This window comes from Oncorhynchus masou, chromosome 29 (genome assembly GCF_036934945.1).
Source record: "Oncorhynchus masou masou isolate Uvic2021 chromosome 29, UVic_Omas_1.1, whole genome shotgun sequence".
Classification (NCBI taxonomy): Eukaryota; Metazoa; Chordata; class Actinopteri; order Salmoniformes; family Salmonidae; genus Oncorhynchus; species Oncorhynchus masou.
The window spans coordinates 23,202,756-23,225,671 of NC_088240.1; the positions used below are offsets into that span (position 1 = coordinate 23,202,756).

The window sequence follows — 22,916 nt, forward strand, 5'->3', positions numbered from 1 at the left end:
GCCTACATCGGCCAAATGGGATTCCCAATCACGGCCGGTTGTGATACAGCATGGATAACTGCAGCCCAATAACGCGATTGTTTTTGTGCAATAACAAAAACAGATTGCATTTTTTCTCTAGCATAGGCTATTGTATTTGTATTCAATATACTGAATTAGCCTTCCGCTAGTACACGTTCAGTGTGTACTTTTTCAAATGTGATTGGCTAAGTCTTGACCAATCACAGCTCGTGGTTGGAATCCACGTGAGTACCGCTGCCATTTGACGTTCTCATGGCTAGAGTGGAGAATAGGATTCCTGCCGATTTTTGTCATTCTGTGCAATTCTAGTTTTGAAATAACAAGAAAATACGCTTTACACAGCCATGCGGCGAAGTAAGGCCGAAGTGGAACGGTATATTTATTCAGTACAGAGTTCCTCTCCTTCACTCAAAGAGGTGAGTCCAACCGGCTTCACTTCATCCTGCGTGTATTAGCTAGCTCAGCTAACGGCCATGATGGCCTGGTATGATAGCTAGCAGTACTGCAAGCATTGAAAGTAACTAGCTAGCCACAGACTAAATCTGAAACAACAACAAGTAGCTAACGGATCCTTCATTTTGGATAACTAACTAACGTTCGCTAACTACGCTGGCAAATGTGACACTTCTCAAGTTCATCCATCGCAGTGAAGAATTCCTTGTGTGGAAATCGCGCGGGCAACAGGGCTGGCTATATTTTGAAACATCTCATGCATTAGTTAGTTGTGTCACTCTTCCTATGAAGATAGCCATGATCGCCTTAAATAAAACTCTAGTTAGTAATTTTATATTTGAAAGGATCTAACTAACTTGTGGAATTTTCAGGAAGCTGGTACGATTTTCGTATGTATTAGGCAACTAAGTTAGTTGGCTACCTAAGTTTTTAGTGAACTTTAAAATACAATAGGTAACCATGTCTGTCTTCAGTAGTTGGCTAACTAGCTGTTATAACTATATATGAGTTTAACCTTATTTTAAACTAGGCCTTCATATGTTCTCTTTCCACAGAAACCAATTAAAGGATTTTTATTTGCTAAATTATACTTCGAGGCTAAGGAGTATGAACTTGCTAAAAGGTATGCCCTGAACACATTGACATATTGAAGTGGGTATCTACATCTTTTGTGTGTTTATTCAGAATGTCTGGTCCCCTCTTTTAGACATGTTTCGGAATATCTGACTGTGGCTGAGAGAGATCCCAAAGCACACAAGTTCCTGGGCCAGCTTTATGAGAGGGAAGGCGATATCAACAAGGCCGTAGGATGTTACAAGGCAAGCTAATATTCCTGCCAGTTGCTCACTTACTTATTAATGTTCAAGTATCTTATTAGTCTGTCCATTAGGCTTTGTCAGTCATCCAGTTTTATATAATTTATTTGAAGAAACGGCTAAAGAAATGGGGTGATTGGAAATTATTACATTGATAGAAGTCATACTCTATCTGTAATATTAAAGCTGATCCCTAAAAACCAAAAACCGGCTATGCCGATTGCAAACCTAACTATCTGACAGTGTAAAGATGCTTTCAAGTCTTTTAATTGTGTGTCCAGCGGTCTGTGGACCTGAACCCAGCCCAGGGGGACCTGGTTTTGAAGGTGGCTGAGCTGCTGGTCAGTAAGACAGAGCGAGACAGCAGAGCAGAGTTCTGGGTGGAGAAAGCTGCCAAGTTGCTGCCTGCAAATCCTGCTGTCTTCAACCTCAAGGTAAGAACTCTAACACTGTATTGATTTCCTGTATTAAAAGCATTTTGGGCTTTTTGTAAATGGTGTGGCTAACCTGAAATAGTGTGTCAAGGTTAAAGACTGCCTGCATTGTGACTGGAGGATTGAAAAGAAACTTGTGGCACAGGGTTGACCCAAGATCACTACCTGCCTTTTGAGTTGGCAGCTGTTTGATGCATATTCCCTCCTCGCCCTCTCTCCCCCCTCAGGAACAGTTGTTGAGCAGCAGACTGGTCCCGGGGACTAGAAACTTCTGTTCAAAAAATAATCAGCTGTTTAAAAAAAAATCTGCTCTTTAACAATCCTTGCTTACTCTCCTTCTACCCCCTATAGGAGCGGCTACTGAATCGACAGGGCCAGCAGGGGCGGAACCAGTTGTTTGACCTGTTGCAGGCAGAGCTGGCTATGAGACCTGGCGATGCCCATATCAACATAAAGCTGGTTCAGCTGTTCTCCTCTGATGGCAGGCTGGAGGAGGCTGTCAAACACTGTCTGGCTACAGAGAAGAGAGGCCTGCTTAGATCCAGCTTGGACTGGTACTCTACTGTAGTACACACTCTACAGGTCAGCAGGATGCTCACAAAATACAATATACATTTATGGAATTACATGTACAATGGTAAAGTGCTTAATTTGGTGTTTCTCAGGATTTCCTAGCCCAGCCCAGTGTTTCATCCAATGAGAAGATGAGTAGACATCTGCAGAGAGAGCTACTTTTGGCCCACTGCAGCCTGCTGAGACTGACCCTGTCGGGAAAAGGACTGCAGCCTAGCATCAAGGCCCTTGGGAGGTGTGTTTGTCAGAACCAGGCTAGGCAGGGAAACGTGACTACTGGTACTGGCTATAGTTAATCCATGCTTAGTCTACCAACAGAGTTTCTGCATTAGAGAGTCACTCTGTAGAGTCCTACTAGATTAGTAGCAGTGTGTTCGAACCTTATTTAACACCTGTCTCGCTCTGTGTAGTTTTGACTGTGCGATGCAGGGCCTGAAGAAGACAGCGGGCAGTGTAACAGATGATCTGTCTGAGGTCTATGTGGAGATGAGGGGACATCTGTACCTGCATGCTGGCACTCTGCTGCTGAAGATGGCTCAGGAAAGAGAACAGCAGTGGAGGGCTGTCATTGACCTGGCTGCTCTCTGCTATCTACTGGCTTACCAGGTAATGCACACAAACTAGAAGCTTTGTATTTAGCAAATGACAAGTGTCTCATGTGGTATCCAACTTCTTTTCATTCTTCCTATTTAGGTCCCGGGGCCGAAGAGCAAGGTGACTAAAGGGGACCAGTCTTCTCTTCAGCATCTGGAGCTGCTGGCCAGTGACAGACAGAGCCAGGCTGGACACATGCTGCTTAACCTCAATCCTGACACTCATACCTTTGTCAGAGAGGTGGTGGAGGCGTTTGGTAACCGTAGTGGTCAGGGCTCTCTGTTTGGGCTTTTGTTTGGGCTTCAGGCTCCGGCCGGTACTTCCTTCATCGGCAACGACGACATCCGCTCCATCAACACACAGGCTCCAGCGATATCTGACCTCATCAAACGGGACAACGGTATGTGTGTGGGTCTACACAACCGGAGACGAGCTGATCTCACAAGTTCCCTGTGTAACCCTGCTCCTCTCCTGTCTTCAGGCTCCATCCAGCTCAAAGGAGGTGACCTCCAGCAGCTGTGTTGGCTGGGTCTCCAGTGGTCTCTCATGGCCCAGAGGCCTGCTCTGAGGGACTGGCTCAAACAGCTGTTCCCCAGGCTCATCCTAGAGACCTCCAAACTGGACACAAACACACCTGAGTCCATCTGCCTGCTAGACCTGGAGGTGGGTGTGGCTGGGGTGGCTCTACAATATCTGTCTCTACAAGGCTCAACAGCCTTGTAACAATCTTCTAATACTGTCCTTCGAATGATTTCGTTGATTGTTTTCTTTTGCTTAATTTTTCATTTATACAAAGACCTTGAATGCTCTAAGACAGTGGTCACCAACCTTTTCTGAGTCAGGATCACTTTCTGAGTGAAAATGGAGATCTACCACTGTTTTTTTTTATTAACATAAAAAATGTAAGCCTATGCAAAATTAACCACTTAAAACAGTACTTTAGCAATGAGGTTTGTGGAGTATTGGGTCTACAGCTTACATTTTCACTGCATATTGGCTTGCTTGAATTTACCTGCCAATGCATTGTTGTTCAGACATTTAAAAAAAAAAAATCATATTTCAAAATTTGAGGTAGGCTATATGATCACACCAGTAATAGATCCATTGTTGTATTACTTGCGAGGCACAGCTGAGTGAGCATACATTTAAATCATTAGCATTTTTATTTTACTGGGCTGATGGTGCCTGCATCTGCTGGTCAGTCTTAGCGGAGGGAGAGAGCAGCAGGCTGAGGGTCCAACTGTCAACATCCCTCCGCTGACACTGACCAAAAGGGGACAGTGTCTTCCAGCTGATGGCGGAACTCGAGTCGCACCACATTATTTCGGCCTCATGCACAAATTCATGTTGTGTACAGAGAAAGTGAAATATTCCTCAACTTAAAAAAGACTCAAGCCACTAACAGTAACACAAGCTTATCGATACACTTTCCTACTCATTCATTACTGCTGCACTGCTTGTTGTATCCCTGAGTGGTAAAAAGAACGCACGTTTTATTGGTTATAAAAGTGTTGAATACAAAGTGTTGACAGTGCTGAGTAAGAACTTAAACATGAACTCACTCATAAAACCAGCAGCTCTGCTGTATTTGTTGAGTCTCTCTCTAGTCATCGTTTTAAACATTTTGAAATCTCAGTATCAATTTTGCAGAGGATTTCTATTATGCCTGCTACGTTACTGCAGACTCGATCATCTGAGCAATCTGATTGGCCAGCGGTAGCGTAGTGCACTTGATTTCCTCTCCAGGCCCACCGGGAAGGCAGTTTGTACCTTCAGACACATGAAATGGCAACCGTTTGCCTACCCAGTACGCAGGGCAGCTAAATTGGCTGCACCTACCACCAACAGCCCGAGACTAATACAAAAGAAATAGGAACACAAGGATTAGTTGTTGGTTTTTTTACAGAAATGTTTGGCGATGGACTAGAAATGCCTTGGAGATCGACAAGTCGAACGCGATCGACCGGTTGGTGACCACTGCTCTAAGAACTAATGCAATACACTGGGGTGATTCTCTCCTCTCTAGGTGTTCCTGTGTGGGGTGGTGTGGTGCAGTCACACCCAGCTCCAGGAGAGGGCCAGGATCACTTCTACTGGTCAACAGCAACTCCATGAGCCCCGCTGCCTGCCCCTGCCCCTCCTCCGCCTCCTCTCCACAGACAGACAGAGGGAATGGTGGGACGCCGTCTACAGCCTCATACACAAACAAGCTGCGTGAGTCACAACGGGTTCATTGTTATACTTATATGATAGATTGCTGAAATCAAGCGTTTTACTACCCAAGCTAGCTCTGTAAAAGTTACCCAGACACCGTTCCCTCCTCCCTCGCTTGAACTGATCACAGATATTATAGAAGTTGTGATAAAATGTAAATGCCCATGATGGAGAAATCAAGCTGACTGTTGACTCTGTGGTTAACATGACTATGGTTCTGCTTCTGTCTTTAAAAAATATATATATAAAAAAAAAAAAAAAAAAATAGGCCTGGCATGTCAGCCAAACTGAGGATGACCGTTCAACATGGACTAAGCACCCTTCGAGCTGGAGAGAAACATGGCCTTCAACCAGCCCTGCCCATACACTGGGCCCAGCACCTCAGCTCAACGGTATACACCTCGGCCAGACGGCAGACATGACTTTTTCTGTCACACACTACATAAGTCTACATGATATGCTAGGCGTCTGTCTGAAATGATTTCCCCCGCCATTTACTCAATAGTATTTCTAACTTCCAATTAGTGTATGGTCATTATTTATAACTCTTGGTCTAAGTCAGAATAGTACACATCAGCAATTTCCCTTTGGTACAGTAAATGATGTGCTTTAAACTACTTCTGAGAATGCGACTCAGAACGATGAGTGCTTCGTTATAATGGATGATTTGAAGCAATGCCATTTCTGCATTTAGATTTAACACCTGCTGTGTTGTTCCCAGGGGGTTGGTGTGAACTCCTACTATGACCAGAAGGAGTACATAGGGCGTAGTGTCCACTACTGGAAGGTGGTGCTCCCCCTGCTGGACAAGATCAAGCAAAGACGCAGCATCCCTGAACCCCTGGACCCCCTCTTCATACACTTTCCCTCTAGAGACATACAGGTGAGCGACCAACACAGCTGCTTCTCTGACCGACTGGATTAGAACCCATCTTTCCACAATACTTGTAAGTCTGCTGAGTTAAAGCATTGACACGTGTAGACTTTTCATATCACTGATGCCAATCGTGAAAGTTGACAAGTCCAGGCTTAATATATGCATTGCTCTATTTTCATTGGTTAGTGAGGTTGTGTTTGCGTGTTAATCTCAGATCCCATCAGTGAAGGGCTTTGAGGAAGAGGCCATGATAGCATTTGCAACCCTCTTGGATGTCGAGGGGAGGACAGAGGAGGCTATTACTACTCTGGAGACCATCAACAACATCTCATCTAACTGGCACCTAGCTAGGGTATGTAGTGAGGGGTTCACTGCTCTACCTTGCTCTGGTAGTCAATCCCCTGCACTTCTCCCACTCTGCGCTTTAGTGCCATGCCTTCTAGTGCAGCTGCCAGTAAAAAAATAACAAAAATAAAATTGTGTGCAGGCAGCATTTCTTTTTTAATGTCTTACCATAAATGCATTTGTTATGAATTGTGCCTTTTGATATATCTGCGTGTAGATCTTCCAGCGTCTGTCTGAGGAGGCTGGTAGTGGGGTGGAGGAGACTCGGGACAGGTGTGTCATGTTCCTCAGGAAGTTCAGAACTTACCTGTCCAAGATCTACAATGCCAATGCTGACGACATGGACAAGGTTACACACTTCAATATACGGCATCTATACACATGACTATTTGCCAAAAATATGTAAACGAAGAGTTAATAGTTGGAAGCATGACATTCAATCAAATTCACTGTGCGTTGTTCCAGCTGCCCGTCTCAATGGAAGAGGTGATGGATCTCCTGAACGATGTGAACCAGCAGCTAGGGGAGATTGGAGAAGCGATGGATGAAGAGGGCAGACCGGTCCACTTCAGCCCTCAGTTTACTGAGCCTGCTTCCTCAGTCGCTCACATCAAATTCGCCCCTTTAACCCCTTCCCCCAGCAAGAGCTTTGTCCCTTCCTCCAAAAGACACATGGTATGATAAATGTTGACTTGTGAGCATACACTGAGTGTACAAAACATTAGGAATACCTTCGTAACATTGAGGTGCACCCCATTTTGTCTTTAGAACATCCACAATTTGTCAGGACATGGACTCTACAAGGTGTCAAGCGTACCACAAGGATGTTGGCCCATGTTAACTCCAATGCTTTCCACAGATGCAAGTTGGCTGGATGTTCTTTGGTGGTGAACCATTTTTGATACATACAGGGAAACTGTTGAATGTGGAAAACCCCAGCGGCGTTGAAGTCCTTGACACACTCAAACCGGTGCACCATACCCTTACTACCATACCCCGTTCAAAGGCACTTAAAAATGTTATTGCCCATTCACACACCATCTCTCTCAATTGTCTTGAGGCTTAAAAATCCTTATTTAACCTGTCTCCTCCCCTTCATCTACACTGATTGAAGTGAATTTAACAGGTGACATCAATAAGGGATCATAGCTTTCACCAGGTCCGTGTGTCATGGAAAGGGCTGGTGTTCCTAATGTTTTGTACACTGAGACACTGATGCTCTTCCTATGGTTTTTAAACATGGACATTCATGTACTTCAGTTTTAGATTTACCATACAGGTTTTTTTTTCTCATCTAAATAATAGAAATACCTTGACAATGAAAATGTTATTTTTCTCCTCCGTTTCCTGATTTCCCAAGACACCACCTCATTGGGCGGAGCACCAGAAGTCCCTCCTGCAGATGCTCTGCCAGCAGGTGGAGGCCCTTAAGGTCAGCCCCTGGCTTCATTGTCTTTGAGGATATGGGAGATGTTGCCCATGTCAAGTGTGCCTATTAATTCAATTATAAATGTCCATGCATGGTTTCTGTGTTAATAAGTATTGTGTGGTTGGGTTGCAGAATGAGGTCCATGACCTGAGACACAACTCGTCAGACAGCATGGCGTCACCTCACCAAAGGATGTATGGAGATGGGTATGGGGCTGAGAGCATGCAGGAGGGCTACCCCCCAACACAGACCTTCCATGTAGCACCCCTCACCGGTAGGCACGCAGTACACAACAGAGTTGTGTAGTTTCGGGCTGTATTATTAGGAATACTGAAATAACAATGTTGCTAGGATATTAAATTATGACCGTTGATTTGAACCTTTTCTCTTTTTGTTTACAGTTGCCACCACACAGGCCCCATCTATGTATTTCAATCAATCCCCTGCTTATAACTCCGGACAGCATCTCCTTCGTCCTGCAGCCAATGTTACCCCAACAAAGGTCGGTGTTAATACCTTGATTTTTCTTTGAGCATTCAGAATGGTTTAGATACTTGGAAGTGGGGGAGTATTTTCCGTGACAAATTTGAATTAGGTTTGAATTAATTTTCCTTTTGTCTCAGGCTCCTGTGTATGGAGTCAACCGCCTGCCACCCCAGCAGCACATGTATACCTACCAGCAGCCCACTAACACTCCTCCCCTGCAGTCAACACCAGCCTGCGTCTACCCTCCTCAAGACCAGGTCTTCGGCACCCCCCTCCACTTCGAGTCACCAGCAACCAGTCTACTCTCCCCATACAGCGAGGAATACTACGGCCACTCTCAGCCAACCACCAACCCTCCCCTCCCAGAGCCTGGCTACTTCACCAAGCCCTCAGTCGTACCTGTCCAACCACCAAAGAGCATTGAGGGGAAGCCTGTGGACTTTGGGAAGATCGCCTTTGGCCAGCAGGTCCCTGCTGAGCCTTTTAAGGTGCCTGGCTTTGGTGCTGGAGTAGTAGCCCAGTCCACTCCATCATCTGCTGCCTTTAAATTCAACTCCAACTTCAAATCCAACGATGGGGACTTTACCTTCAAAGCCAAAAACAGTGAGAACCTGTTGGGGCTTCTGACATCAGACATTCCCACCAAATCGGAGGGCCCCTCAGAGGTTGAGCCTCCTAGCCAGGGAGGGATATTTAGCTTTGGCACTAAAAGCGTGGCAGGCTTCTCCTTCACTGATGCAGCCCAGAGTCGGGACAAACCAAACCTGTTTGAAAAAATTGAACAGCCATTTAGTTTCACTGATCAGACCAAGCCGGTATTTGGGCTGGAAAACACAGCGGTGGAGAAAGGACCGGAGAGCGATAACGACAGCACACATGTGGAGGAGGATGAGGATGGGCCTCACTTTGAGCCCATTGTGCCCCTCCCTGACAAAGTAGATGTGAAGACTGGAGAGGAGGAAGAAGAGGAGATGTTCTGTAACAGGTCCAAGCTATTCAGATTTGACGCAGAGACAAAGGAGTGGAAAGAGAGGGGGATCGGCATAGTCAAAATCCTAAAGCACAATACATCAGGGAAAGTGCGTCTGCTGATGAGGAGGGAGCAGGTTCTGAAGATCTGTGCTAACCACTACATCACGCCAGATATGCTCCTGAAACCAATTGCTGGCTCTGACAAGTCCTGGGTTTGGAATGCCATTGATTATGCAGATGAGGAACCAAGGCCTGAGCAACTGGCCATCCGGTATAAAACGGCAGACGAGGCATTGCTCTTCAAAACAAAGTTTGAAGAGGCTCAGAAGATAGTTCCCAAATCTCCAGAAAAGCAGCAAGAACCGCCAGATAGGAAAGCAACTTCTCCTAATTCATCTGCTCCTCAGGTGACAAACTTTGCTGCCCAGTTTGCAAAGAAGGACGGGGAATGGCACTGCAATGTGTGTTATGTAAGAAATGCTGCTACAATTATGCAGTGTGTTGCATGTCAGACTGCCAACCCTAATTCCCTGTCAGAGACAGACAGCAAACTGGTTACTGAAACCAAAGGCTTTACTAGTGGGGCAGCTTCAGTGAGAGGATTTACTTTTGGATTTGGAGCTGACTTGTCAAAAGACACCAGCAGTGCAGGATCTATTGGAAAGGGATTTGGGGCTTTTGGAGCTCAGATACCCTCCTCCTTTACGTTTGGAACCAGTGGCACCACTTCTATACCTGTTGCTGGTTTTGGAGCCCAGTTTGGTAAGAATAAAGAAACAACAGCAGAAGTAGCAGCAGAATCAAAGCCCTCAACCATGCCATTTGGCTCTGGATTTGGTGCCCAGTTTGGCAAAAAGCCCGGGCAGTGGGACTGTGACGTGTGTGCTGTAAGAAACCAGGCCTCCTCAAACAGTTGTGTTTCTTGTCAAACTCCAAACCATGCAGCCAAAATGGTTGTAGATGGAGGAGCCGCATCAAAGCCCTTAACCAATCCATTAGGTTCTGGATTTGGTGCCCAGTTTAGCAAAAAGCCAGGGCAGTGGGACTGTGACGTGTGTGCTGTAAGAAACCAGGCCTCCTCAAACAGTTGTGTTTCTTGTCAAACTGCGAACCATGCAGCCAAAATGGTTGTAGATGGAGGAGCCGCATCAAAGCCCTTAACCAATCCATTAGGTTCTGGATTTGGTGCCCAGTTTAGCAAAAAGCCAGGGCAGTGGGACTGTGACGTGTGTGCTGTAAGAAACCAGGCCTCCTCAAACAGTTGTGTTTCTTGTCAAACTGCGAACCATGCAGCCAAAACTGTTGTAGATAGAGCAGCCGCATCAAAGCCCTTAACCAATCCATTAGGTTCTGGATTTGGTGCCCAGTTTAGCAAAAAGCCAGGGCAGTGGGACTGTGATGTATGTGCTGTAAGAAACCAGGCCTCCTCAAACAGTTGTGTTTCTTGTCAAACTCCAAATCCCTCAGCAAAATCAACAGTTGAGGTAGCACCACCACCAAAGCCAACCGTGTCGGGATTTGGTGATCTTTTTGCTAAGAGGGACAGACAATGGGACTGTGACACCTGTCTAGTGAGGAATGATGCATCAGTTTCTAAGTGTGTTTCCTGCCAGACACCCAATGCTAGCAGCACCTCCTCTCTTGGGGCCATGTCTGCCAAACAGGGGGGACAGTGGGACTGTGACACATGTCTAGTCAGAAACGACAGCTCTGCTAGTCAATGTGTCTCCTGTCAGACACCCAACACTAAGAGCACAGCCACCCCCCCCAGCTCATCCTTCAGCTTTAGCTTTGGGAGTCAAAGTACATCTACTCAGCCTGTAGGCAATGTGTTTAAAGCAAACTTCAACAGTGACAGCTCTTTTCAGTTTGGCACAAGCAAAGTTGATACAGGTGCCCCTGCCTCCTTCAAGTTTGAGACCCCTCAGGCTGAAAGCAGTGGCTCCAGTGCTGCAGGCTTCTCTTTCAATATGCCCGTCCCAGCAGGTGGCTTTAAGTTTGGCACTCAAGAAACGGCAAAGGAAACCCCACCAGATGAAACTCAGACTCCTGCTTCAGGGTCTGCGTCCATGTTCCTGAAGAATATCGCAGAGCAGCACAGAGAAAAAGAGAAGGAATCTGGCGTTGGTATACCTGCATCAGTGCCTTCAGTGGACAACACCGATGAGAATGGAAAACCTAATGACTTCAGTTTTGCAGATTTGGCTAAGAACTCACAAGGAGACTTCAAGTTTGGACAGACAGATTCCAATTGCAAAGACTTCACCCACGGTGGCGAGCAGCTGTTCACATCCCTTCAGTCAAACCAGTGGGCAGACACTTCCGCTGACCAGGATGAAGAGGATATATACAAAACAGAAGAGAATGACGATATCCAGTTTGAACCTGTGGTCCAGATGCCTGATAAAGTGGACCTGGTCACAGGAGAGGAGGATGAACAGGCCCTTTACTCACAGAGAGTAAAGCTCTTCAGGTTTGACGGAGACATCAGCCAGTGGAAGGAGAGGGGTGTTGGAGTCCTCAAGTTCCTGAAGAATGCCACCAACGGCAGGCTGAGGGTACTGATGAGGAGAGAGCAGGTCCTGAAGGTGTGTGCCAACCACTGGATCACCACCACCATGAACTTGAAGCCCTTGGCTGGTTCCGACAAAGCTTGGATATGGCTTGCTAATGACTTCTCAGAAGGAGATGCCAAACTGGAGCAACTCGCTGCCAAGTTTAAAACCCCTGAGCTGGCTGAGGAGTTCAAGCTTAAGTTTGAGGAGTGTCAGAGGCTCCTGTTGGACATCCCACTGCAGACTCCTCACAAGCTTGTTGACACAGGCAGAACTGCACATCTCATCCAGAAGGCAGAGGAGATGAAGTCTGGTCTGAAAGACCTTAAATCCTTCCTGACTGATGACAAAACAAAGATCAAGGAGGACGACAGCCAAGCTAACATCACAACAGCCAGTAACACCTCAGGTCTGATCATCAAGCCCCACGTGGAGAACACTGGGCCTACCTTAGAATGGGACAACTATGACCTGAGAGAGGAGGCTCTGGACGACAGTGCTGACACCTCTGTCTACACCTCACCCCTGGCAAGCAGCCCTATCAGGAAGAACCTCTTCTGCTTTGGAGAATCCACAGCTGGCTTTAACTTCAGCTTCCAGCCTGTCATCAGTCCTACCAAGTCACCGGCCAAGCTGAACCAGAGCGGGGTGTCTGTGGACGAGGAGCAAGACATGACCCAGGAGGAAGAGAGGGATGGCCTGTACTTTGAGCCTGTGGTTCCTCTGCCAGACCTGGTGGAGATCTCCACTGGAGAGGAGAATGAAAACGTATGTTTCAGCCACAGAGCAAAGCTGTACCGCTATGACAAAGACCTGAACCAGTGGAAGGAGAGGGGCATCGGCGACCTTAAGATACTGCAGAACTACGACACCAAACGAGTCAGACTCCTCATGAGGCGGGACCAAGTCCTGAAGATCTGCGCCAACCACTGGGTCACGTCTTCTATGAAGTTGGAGCCCATGAAGGGTGCTGAGAAGGCCTGGGTCTGGAGTGCCATTGACTTTGCTGAGGTAGCTGAGGGAAATGTGGAGCAGTTAGCAGTGCGGTTTAAACTGCAGGATGTGGCCAACTCTTTCAGAGACATCTTTGACGAGGCTAAAACCGCCCAAGAGAATGAGATTCTGGTCACTCCCATAGCCTCATGTGAGACCCTTCCTCAGGAGGTAGCAACAGCTCCAGGGATGACAGTGTGTGGACAGGCTGCTGTGGCCATCCTAGAGGAGACCACCAGAGAACGGACAGAGCTTTCTTCTGAGACTTTCCACACCCCTGACAGCAAGGCCTCCACTTCCACACCACACAGCCCTCTCAACCCCTCTAAGATGGTGATGTCTCCTCCCAAGTTCCTCTTCGGAACCGACTCTCTCCAGAAGATCTTTGGCAGCAGCCTCCTGTTGTCCAAGGAGGATGGTTCTTCAGAAAGCTCCAAGGCTAAAGACAGCGGTTGGACCTCCCAGTCCTCACCTGCATTCAAAGTCCCAGAAAAGGGTAAGACTTTTGTTATCCTTTCTTAGTTGATTTTGTTGATCTTGTGAACTGCTTGTTTTTGAATGGTGATTTTATTTATTTCCCCCCCCCCCCTCCCACGATGGAGTTTTCACACAATTTGACCCCGTTGTGATTCCAGTCTGTGTCCCATTGGTTCATCTCACTGCTTCTTCCACCAGCCCACACTGTTTTTAGCACAAACTTAACCCAGTCACTCCCATTAGCCTAATTTACATCTACTTCCTCTCCCTTGTAATTTAATGATATCGCTTAAATATGATAGCAGATGTCATCAATGATATAATCGAGTACACTTGTACTGTACACTTGCCTAGTAATCAAATCCCCTAAGGATGATGCAGTCACTCCATTTTCAAAGAATTATAGCAGGCTACATCTTCATGATGGAAGATGGAGACAGAATATAGAAAGATTGTAGAATCCATTACACTTGGATAATGAAATGATGTTCAACTTGAATCTTACTGAAGACTCATTTCAATACACTTTAATTTCTTAATCCCCCCCCCCCCCCCCCCCCCCAATTCCAGCTTGTCTCACCTGCCAACCATTATTTTGTAGGATTGGATTTTAGGCTTTTCAAAGATAACCCAATGGCTTTTTGGACCAGCACCTCATCCACCCAATTTGAGCCCCCAGGTACTCTGTCACTGCACTGTGTGTGTGCTGTGACACGTCACCTACACATTTGTCACCTGGCTGGGCCTGCTTTGTAGCCGGTCTTAACCCGCATGCAACGAGTGGAACATACAAACCTTTAGTACAACAACCTAACAAGCTGCATGCCATCTGATACTCAAGAGTTACTGTTACTCTAAAGCAGGGGTATTCAACGCTTACCTTACAAGATCCAGAGACTGCTGGGTTTTTTTTTCTTCTACCTGATAATTAATTGCATAAACCTGGTGTCCCAGGTCTAAATCAGTCCCTGATTTATAGAGGGGGACAATGAAAAAATGCAGTGGAACTGGCTTTGAGGTCCAGAGTTGCATTCGAGGGCACTCCTTGACATGTGTCACTAAAGCTACAAGAGGTTGGAACACATTTCAAACTTTGCTTGTTAGGCTTACTGCGAATAAAAGTTAGGCAAGCTGTTTAGCTAATAGAAAGGTGAGAGCACTGAGTTCCTGGTAGCGGCCAGTGGAGTGTTGGCGACGATAGAGGTCTTCTCCCTCTGTTGAAAGGAGACACGGCCATGCTTCCTGACAGGAATGTACTGTCACACACACTCTTCAACGTCACACACATTTTTAGTCCAGGATGGGTAGCAACAGTGTGAAAGGCAACACCTTGTCTGGTCCGGTTCATTCTAGAGATTTCCAGTATGTCCCAGATTTCAAACCCAGGTACAATGTGTATGTTACGAGCGTTCGTTTTTCTACCACCGGATGGTCATCTATTAAGGTCATACCAAAGGTCATTTTATTTGATTTTTTTGAATTTTATGCACACGCTTGAAGTATCAAAATATGAAACAATTGATCAAATTTGTTTTGGCCTGCTATTAGCCCCTTATAAAAACGTTACTACATTGAACAATGTGTCTGTCCTGTATCTGAGAGAGATAAGAAAGATCAGGAAACTTTATTTTTTATTTTTACATCTATTTAAACCCCTTATTTTTGGCACTAAACAGTGTCCATATACTAATATTATTATTTTTCAACTGGTACCAGGGGACCTTCAGACAAGTCTTGTAAGGGCTGTGGCCATCCTAGAGCAACAAAAAAAAAACGACATGTTCGTGTCTCACCTTTCCACAGAGGGGTTATATTAGTATGTAGCCCAAACTGTCCGGACGCTACGTGCCACGTTGAAAGTCACTGAGCTCATCAGTACGGACCATTCTACTGCCAATATTTGCAAATGAAGATTGCATGGCTTTGTACTCAATTGTTATACACCTGTCAAATGGGTGTGGCTGAAATGGCAAAATCCACTAAGTTGAAGGGGTGTCCATATACTTTTGGTCACATACTTTTAGTGTCTCTAGCTTAAACTGACATATTTTTATGGGGATGTTTGTATTAAGCTAATTGGCATATGAATTGGTTTTAGAGAACCAGTAGGAAATGGTAACTGGAATCTTATATGGTTGGCCTCGTGTACAGTATACTGTAGATCCATGGTTCTGATGTTTGATGCCTTTGAGATTTACTTCCGCAATAGTTTACGCATTCTCAGAGATATGAGACTGCTTGCTTGGTGTGGTGAAATGCATGATGTCAATATTTTTGAGATGCATGTGTTTCGGTCTGCAACTAACCCTAGACATGCAACTACCTCCTTAGTGAAATGGTTTTGTGACTTTTTTTAGCAGGTGAACCATTTTTAGGATATTAAATGTTAGCCTGTCTGCCCTACAGTACCAAACAACCTTGCAGCATAGTTGAGTCAAGTCTTAAAATGTTCTGTAGATCCATTTATTGTACAGTAATTTGGGATTATATTATGCAAATTTACCTTGTAGGTTAATAAAGTTGCATCATTCTGTTACTGCCTTCAACGTCTCTGTTCTGTCTACTCCTCTGAAGGAAGGGGTCTCCTGAGTTGTCTCACTCTTTGTGTTGTGTTATAGCACCCCCCCAGGCAAAGGCTGATGATGACAGTGAGGTGGAGGTGGTGTACGAGAGGCAGCCGACTGCGGAGCAGGCTGCTTTGGCCAGGGAACTCTTGCTGCCTCTCACCTTCTTCTGCTACCAGAACGAACCAGGAAACACTAGTGACGACCAGACGGACGGTGAGAAATGACACCAACGCTCTCTTGCAAAACTTTTCTACTTGTGTGAGCAAAGGTTTACGCATTGTAGTTGACCGTGTTGCTAACGTTAGTTTGTGTTGCAGATGAGGACTTTGAGACTGCAGTTAAAGCGCTGAATGGAAAACTGTACCCGGATCCTCCTGAGAGAAAGGCTGCAAATTCTGGTAAGTTTCATAGCCAAACTGGCTATAGAGAGAGGTATGAATAGTCATTGATAGGTTGAAATTTCTTGCCAAATGTTGCCTCCAATAACCTTCTCTCAGCAGCTCAGGCCGAGATAGGTGCTGAGGGTCTGTACCCGGAGGTTGAGGTGGTGTTGGAGAAGAGGTCTACTCCAGATGAGGAGCAGAAAGGCAAGCCGCTGCAGCTGCCTCCAACATTTTCTGATGTAGTCGGCAAGGCAGAGAAAGACAAGCCAGAGGACTTCAAGACAGAGGTATGCAAAGCACAAGAGACTTCTATAATACACTGCTCAAAGAAATAAAGGGAACACTAAAATAACACATCCTAGATCTGAATGAATGAAATATTCTTATTAAATACTTTTTTCTTTACATAGTTGAATGTGCTGACAACAAAATCACACACACACACACAATTATCAATGGAAATCAAATTTATCTACCCATGGAGGTCTGGATTTGGAGTCACACTCAAAATTAAAGTGGAAAACCACACTACAGGCTGATCCAACTTTTCATGTAGTGTCCTTAAAACAAGTCAAAATGAGGCTCTGGTCTGGGGAACGGGCGGGCCAGTCCATAGCATCAATACCTTCCTCTTGCAGGAACTGCTGATACACTCCAGTCACGTGAGGTCTAGCATTCTTGCATTAGGAGGAACCCAGGGCCAACCGCACCAGCATATAGTCTCACAAGGGGTCTGAGGATCTCTTCTCGGTACCTAAAGGCAGTCAGGCTACCTCTGGCGAGCACATGGAGGGCTGTGCGGCCCCCCCCAAAGAAATGCCACCCCACACCATGACTGACCCACCGCCAAACCGGTTATGCTGGAGGATGTTGCAGGCAGCAGAACGTTCTCCACGGCGTCTCCAGACTGTCCCGTCTGTCACATGTGCTCTGTGTGAACTTGCTTTCATCTGTGAAGAGCACAGGGTGCCAGTGGCGAATTTTCCAATCTTGGTGTTCTCTGGCAAATGCCAAACGTCCTGCACGGTGTTGGGCTGTAAGCACAACCCCCACCTGTGGACGTCGGGCCTTCATACCACCCTCATGGAGTCTGTTTCTGACCGTTTGAGCAGACACATGCACATTTGTGGCCTGCTGGGGGTCATTTTGCAGGGCTCTGGCAGTGCTCCACCTAGCACAAAGGCGGAGGTAGCGGTCCTGCTGCTGGGTTGTTGCCCTCCTACGGCCTCCTCCACGTCTCCTGATGTACTGGCCTGTCTCCTGGTAGCGCCTCCATGCTCTGGACACTACGCTGACAGACACAGCAAACCACCTTGCCACAGCTCGCATTGATGTGCCATCCTGGATGAGCTGCACTACCTGAGCCACTTGTGTGGGTTGTAGACTCCGTCTCATGCACCACCAGCATTCAAAGTGACCAAAACATCAGCCAGGAAGCATAGGAAGTGAGAAGTGGTCTGTGGTCACCACCTGCAGAACCAGTCCTTTATTGGGGGTGTCTTGCTAATTGCCTATAATTTCCACCTGTTGTCTATTCCATTTGCACAACATCATGTTGTGCATGTTAACTATGCCACTTTGTTTACATACTCATCTCATATGTATATACTGTACTCGATACCATCTGCTGTATCTTGCCTATGCTGCTCTGCACCATCATTCATTCATATCTTTATGTACATATTCTTTATCCCCTTACACTGTGTATAAGAAATTAGTTTTGGAATTGTTAGTTAGATTACTTGTTGGTTATTACTGCATTGTCGGAACTGGAAACACAAGCATTTCGCTACACTCGCATTAACATCTGCTAACCATGTGTATGTGACAAAACAAAATTTGATTTGATGTGAAATTTATTGTCAATCAGTGTTGCTTCCTAAGTGGACAATTTGATTTCACAGAAGTGTGATTGACTTGGAGTTACATTGTGTTGTTTAAGTGTTCCCTTTATTTTTTTGAGCAGTGTATATTAATTTGTTTGCACATGTAGATGAACATCTTATGTGGCATTAGGATATAAGAAATTAAAACTACTATAGTTCTCTCAAGCAAATATTGATGTTTTGGTTGTGTTTCAGGATGCAGAGAAAAGCGCACACCCTGTTTCATCTGAGGCTGTGTCCTCCAGCACCGGAGATACAGTGCCAGAACAACAGTTCCCAGACCAGTCCCCCAGCAGCCAGGTACAGGTTCCAGATCTGTCTGAGGCAGAGGTTCAGTCCTCTGCAGCAGAGGTGGAGTTTCCAGCTCAGTCAGTAACCATCCAGGAGGCAGAGGTCCAGCAGACTCCAGATCAGTCAGACTCCACTCCAACATGGTCTCAGACTGCGGTCTCCAGCAGCGGGGAGCAGGCTCAAACTTCAAACCCTTCAGCAAAACCTGTTGCTCGTGCCCCAGCTTTGGTTACTGCCTCATTTGGATTTGGTGCACAGTTTGTCAAAAAGCCGGGGCAGTGGGAGTGTGACGCATGTCTTGTTAGAAATGAAGAGTCTGCAAGCAGTTGTGTTTCTTGTCAAACTCCAAATCCTGCAGCCAGCAGTGGTAAGCAGGCTCCAGATCAGTCAGACTCTAATCCTGCAGCTACCAGCAGCAGCCCTATAGACCTGTCTACCAAGAAGACCTCGGAGCCGGACTCCACATCGACATTTACGACAACCATTACTCAGGGTATGAGATATTTATCATTGCAGAGCCCTTTGCATTCTACACTGATCAGGAAGAGCATGCCCCTCTTGTGAATACATTCCATGTACTCACAGCAGCACAGTCTCACTTGTGACACCAGTACAGCAACCTGTCTTCTCATCCTTTATTTATTTTCTCGTTTACAGATGCTCCAAACTCATTTGGCTCCTTGGGCTTCAGTGATCTGGGAGGGGAAGGGATCTCCTTCGCTGCTCTGGCACAGAACACCGGGGGTGAATTCGCCTTCGGAAAACAAGGTTGACACTTCTACATTTTCTGAATACAGTTGACTGAAGGAAATTCAATATGTCCTTAATTTGAAGGTTTTACAAGTTTCCATGACACAACTGTGAGCTATGTTTTAAGTGAGAACAAACATTTCAGTTTTAAAATGCTTCCTTCTTAGATTCTAACTTCTCGTGGGCGAATGCCGGGGCTACGTTGTTTGGCGCTGCAGCCCCACCCAAAGCTGAAGGAGGGGAGGAGAGCAGTCATGAAGAGGACGCTAATAATGTGGAAATTCACTTTGATCCCATAGTCACCCTACCAGAGGTACTTATCAATGCACTGCTACTAATCTAATTCCACTTAACCTTACTGGGAATGTCATCATTATAAAGTATCCTTGGCTTGTGCGAGCCGGAACAGCTCATAAGTTACAGGAGCCTATCACCTGTTTTCTGAAGCGTGATGCAGCTTAATGAACAAGTACACCCCCTCAACAGGACGCTAGGCTATTGCAGGGCCTTGCCCCCAATCTATCTCCTGAATTCCAAGCTGAGACTCCACGGCGTCACTATGATTGACTGTAAATGTGTTTTAGGTGGAGGCTTGGTCTAGAGCTGTCATGACTCCACATTCTATCTGTGACAGAGAATATTGCCTGTTCTATTTGATACATTTATACACGTTATGTAAACTTACACCCTCCTGATTTAACCTGCGCTTAACTGTGTTGTCTAGGTGGAGACTAAGTCAGGGGAGGAGGATGAGGAGATCCTGTTTAAGGAGCGTACCAAGCTGTACCGCTGGGAGAGAGACCTGGGCCAGTGGAAGGAGAGGGGTGTGGGAGACATCAAGATCCTCTTCCACCCCGATAAGAGGTTCTACCGGGTGCTGATGAGGAGGGAGCAGGTGCTGAAGGTGTGTGCCAATCACACCATCTGCCAGAGCATGGAGCTCAAACCCATGAACACCTCCAACCAAGCCCTCGTCTGGACCGCTACCGACTTTGCAGGTAGGTCTACACACAGCGCTATGTAAATATATTGATTCTTATATAGTTGATGAATTGATAAATGTATTGATCCTGTGTTCTCTCCAGAGGGTGAGGGTAAGGTGGAGCAGTTGGCAGCCAAGTTCAAGACAGCAGAGCTGGCTGAGTGTTTCAGGAAGACCTTCTGTGAGTGTCAGAGCCGTATGAGCCCATCAGAGGCCTCGGCCCTCTCCCCCCAGATGTCCAGGGTCCAGGAACATTCCAGAGACGCCAACCCCCAGGTCAGTGTTTCCCGTGCCTGCTATTGTTTTGGTGGAGCGCCTACGACTTTTGTCCCCTCCACCTAAAATCATTTGTTGGGTGTTTTACTAATATTATGGCCTGTAAAATAATCTATATGAAACTCTGCCCCCAGGTGTACCTCTCCATCTCCGCTGACGACGAGCCGCTGGGAATGGTCACCATAGAACTGTTCTCTCACATTGTCCCCAAGACGGCTGAGAACTTCAGAGCGCTGTGTACAGGACAGAAAGGCTTCGGGCTGCGCAACTCTGTCTTCCACAGGATCGTACCGGACTTCATGTGTCAGGTGAGGGGGGAGTGTGGGGTTGGAAGGTTTCCATTAAATAACACAGCCACAAAGACTAAATTGGCTATATTGTAAAAATTCATGAAAAAAAACACTTGCTTTTTTGTCTTCATATAAAGTTGTTGGGTTTAAAATCAGTTTTTAAGAAGATAAATTGTAGGAATATGTGTGGTTTATGACTTTGTGTCTATGTTAACTTGTGATGACCAGGTTAAACTAGGGTAGCCTAGTGGTTAGAGAGTTGGACTAGTAACCGGAAGGTTGCGAGTTCAAACCCCCGAGCTGACAAGGTACAAATCTGTTGTTCTGCCCCTGAACAGGCAGTTAACCCATTGTTCCCAGGCCGTCATTGAAAATAAGAATGTGTTCTTAACTGACTTGCCTGGTTAAATAAAGGTAAAATTTAAAAAAAATAAAAAAACCAGACCATACTCAGAACCACCAACGTGCTTTCATAATTTCAATACCATGTTTCCCAAATGCCACCAACGTGCTTTCATAATTTCAATACCATGTTTCCCAAATGGGTCAGTCAGTGCCTCTTGGAACACAAAAACAGTTTGTAAACCACAGCTATATCTAATTTAGCTTGTATCTTGATAGGGACACATCAGATAGGAAAGACTTAACATCTTTCTGTCTGTACTCAGGGTGGCGACCTCACCAACCAGGACGGGACAGGAGGGAAGTCCATCTACGGGAACAAGTTTGAGGACGAAAACTTTGATGTGCGCCACACGGGTCCGGGGCTGCTGTCCATGGCCAACCATGGCCGAGACACCAACAACTCCCAGTTCTTCATCACATTGAAGAAGGCTGAGCACCTGGACTTTAAACACGTGGCCTTTGGCTTCGTCAGAGAGGGCATGGATGTGGTCCGCAGAATGGGAGAGCTGGGCACCAAAACGGGCAAACCCAGCAAGAAGATTGTCATCACCGAATGTGGACAACTGTAGAGCTTGAGCTATGGTCACTGACTGGACAACTCCACTGTAGGGCTGAACATGTAGTCACTGACTGGATGGCAATGGGCCTTCACTCTGGTCATGGACTGGGGAGTTATAGCATTTCAAACTGAGCACAATTATAGTAGGCAGATATCAAATGATACCCATATAGTGCACTCCACTTGGGGCTCAGCTTAAAAAGAGTGCACTGGTAGCCCACTGAGGAGAATAGGCTTTAATTTAAGACCGGCCCAGTGTCTCCTTCTGATGAGTGTTGCACTTTTCTCCCTGCCGCATCCTGAGGGCTGCATGTCCCAGTGTGAATCCCCAGACTCTTTGTGTGTGTATAATGTACATGGACTACATTTTCTTTTTTTTTGTGCATGTGTTCCAATAAGAGTTGACAGCGCTGGTTCCTTCATGAGCTCCCTAACCCAATTTGTTTTGTGTAATTGTCTTAAGATTATCGCAAACTTTTTTTTAAACCAACCGATGTTCGTTTTGTACTGTGTTCCTCTTGCTGCCTGTGTATACTTTTTTTAGGTGTTTTTTTTTGGTTGTGTGTAGGCTATACATTGATTTCATCATGTGCAAATTGAGACTCTACACCTGTCTTAAACTAAACGGTAGGAATATGAAGTCTGACAATTTGGGAGAGGTGACATACTAAATATATTTTATGGTCGGGTCACAATTGGGGTTAACAATTCTTATTGTCAAATAAATACAAGATGCTGGAGACTGTCTTTAAAAATAAAGTTGCTTTATAACTGAACCTTGTTCGATTTCAAATATACAGTACCAGTCAAAAGTTTGGACACACTCATTCCAGGGTTTTAATTTATTTTTACTATTTTCTACATTCTGGAATTATAGTGAAGACAATAATACATGGAATCATGTAGTAACCAAAAGTGTTAAACAAATCTAAATATTTGAGATTCTTTGACATAGCCACCCGTTGCCTTGACAGCTTTGCCCACTCTTGGCATTCTCTCAAACAGTTTTGAGGTCGTCACCTGGAATGCATTTCAATTAACAGGTGTGGCTTGTTAACTTTGAATTTCTTTACTTCGTAATGTGTTTGAGCCTATCAGTTTTGGTGAGACACGGTAGGGTTGTTATACAGAAGGTATTTTACCAAATATGGCTAAGTCCATATTATGACAAGAACAGCTCAATTAAGCAAAGAGAAATGACAGAGTGCTGCATCAGATGACCTTGGCCTCCACAATCACCCAACCTACTTTAAGACATGAAGATCAGTCAATCTGGAGAGTTTCTTGAA

The 22,916-nt window shown here is 45.8% G+C and overlaps 1 protein-coding gene across 2 annotated transcripts; it reads left to right on the plus strand.

Moving 5' to 3' along the window:
* The first annotated feature begins 259 nt into the window (after positions 1 to 259).
* On the plus strand, positions 260 to 22,403 carry LOC135519207 (E3 SUMO-protein ligase RanBP2-like). Of its 2 annotated transcripts, none has more exons than XM_064944304.1 (29): positions 260 to 437; positions 1,029 to 1,096; positions 1,181 to 1,292; positions 1,571 to 1,723; positions 2,075 to 2,305; positions 2,389 to 2,531; positions 2,707 to 2,902; positions 2,990 to 3,290; positions 3,372 to 3,553; positions 4,917 to 5,104; positions 5,373 to 5,496; positions 5,826 to 5,987; positions 6,196 to 6,333; positions 6,544 to 6,675; positions 6,792 to 7,001; positions 7,687 to 7,758; positions 7,888 to 8,029; positions 8,157 to 8,257; positions 8,379 to 13,257; positions 15,857 to 16,018; positions 16,123 to 16,203; positions 16,303 to 16,475; positions 18,270 to 18,858; positions 19,023 to 19,133; positions 19,283 to 19,428; positions 19,840 to 20,113; positions 20,201 to 20,373; positions 20,508 to 20,681; positions 21,332 to 22,403. In XM_064944304.1, the coding sequence occupies exons 1-29, from the start codon at positions 366 to 368 to the stop codon at positions 21,635 to 21,637; spliced, it is 9,795 nt and encodes a 3,264-aa protein (XP_064800376.1). In that variant the 5' UTR covers positions 260 to 365; the 3' UTR covers positions 21,638 to 22,403. The 2 variants fall into 2 exon arrangements, with proteins under 2 accessions (XP_064800376.1, XP_064800377.1); XM_064944305.1 differs by having other exon boundaries at positions 16,306 to 16,475.
* Positions 22,404 to 22,916: the final 513 nt, after the last annotated feature.

Coding starts and splice junctions, on each gene's coding strand:
- LOC135519207 (XM_064944304.1), top strand. CDS start 366: ATGCGGCGAAGTAAGGCCGAAGTGGAACGGTATATTTATTCAGTACAG. Junction 438..1,028: donor CCTCTCCTTCACTCAAAGAG/GTGAGTCCAACC, acceptor CTCTTTCCACAG/AAACCAATTAAAGGATTTTT. Junction 8,258..8,378: donor CCAATGTTACCCCAACAAAG/GTCGGTGTTAAT, acceptor CTTTTGTCTCAG/GCTCCTGTGTATGGAGTCAA.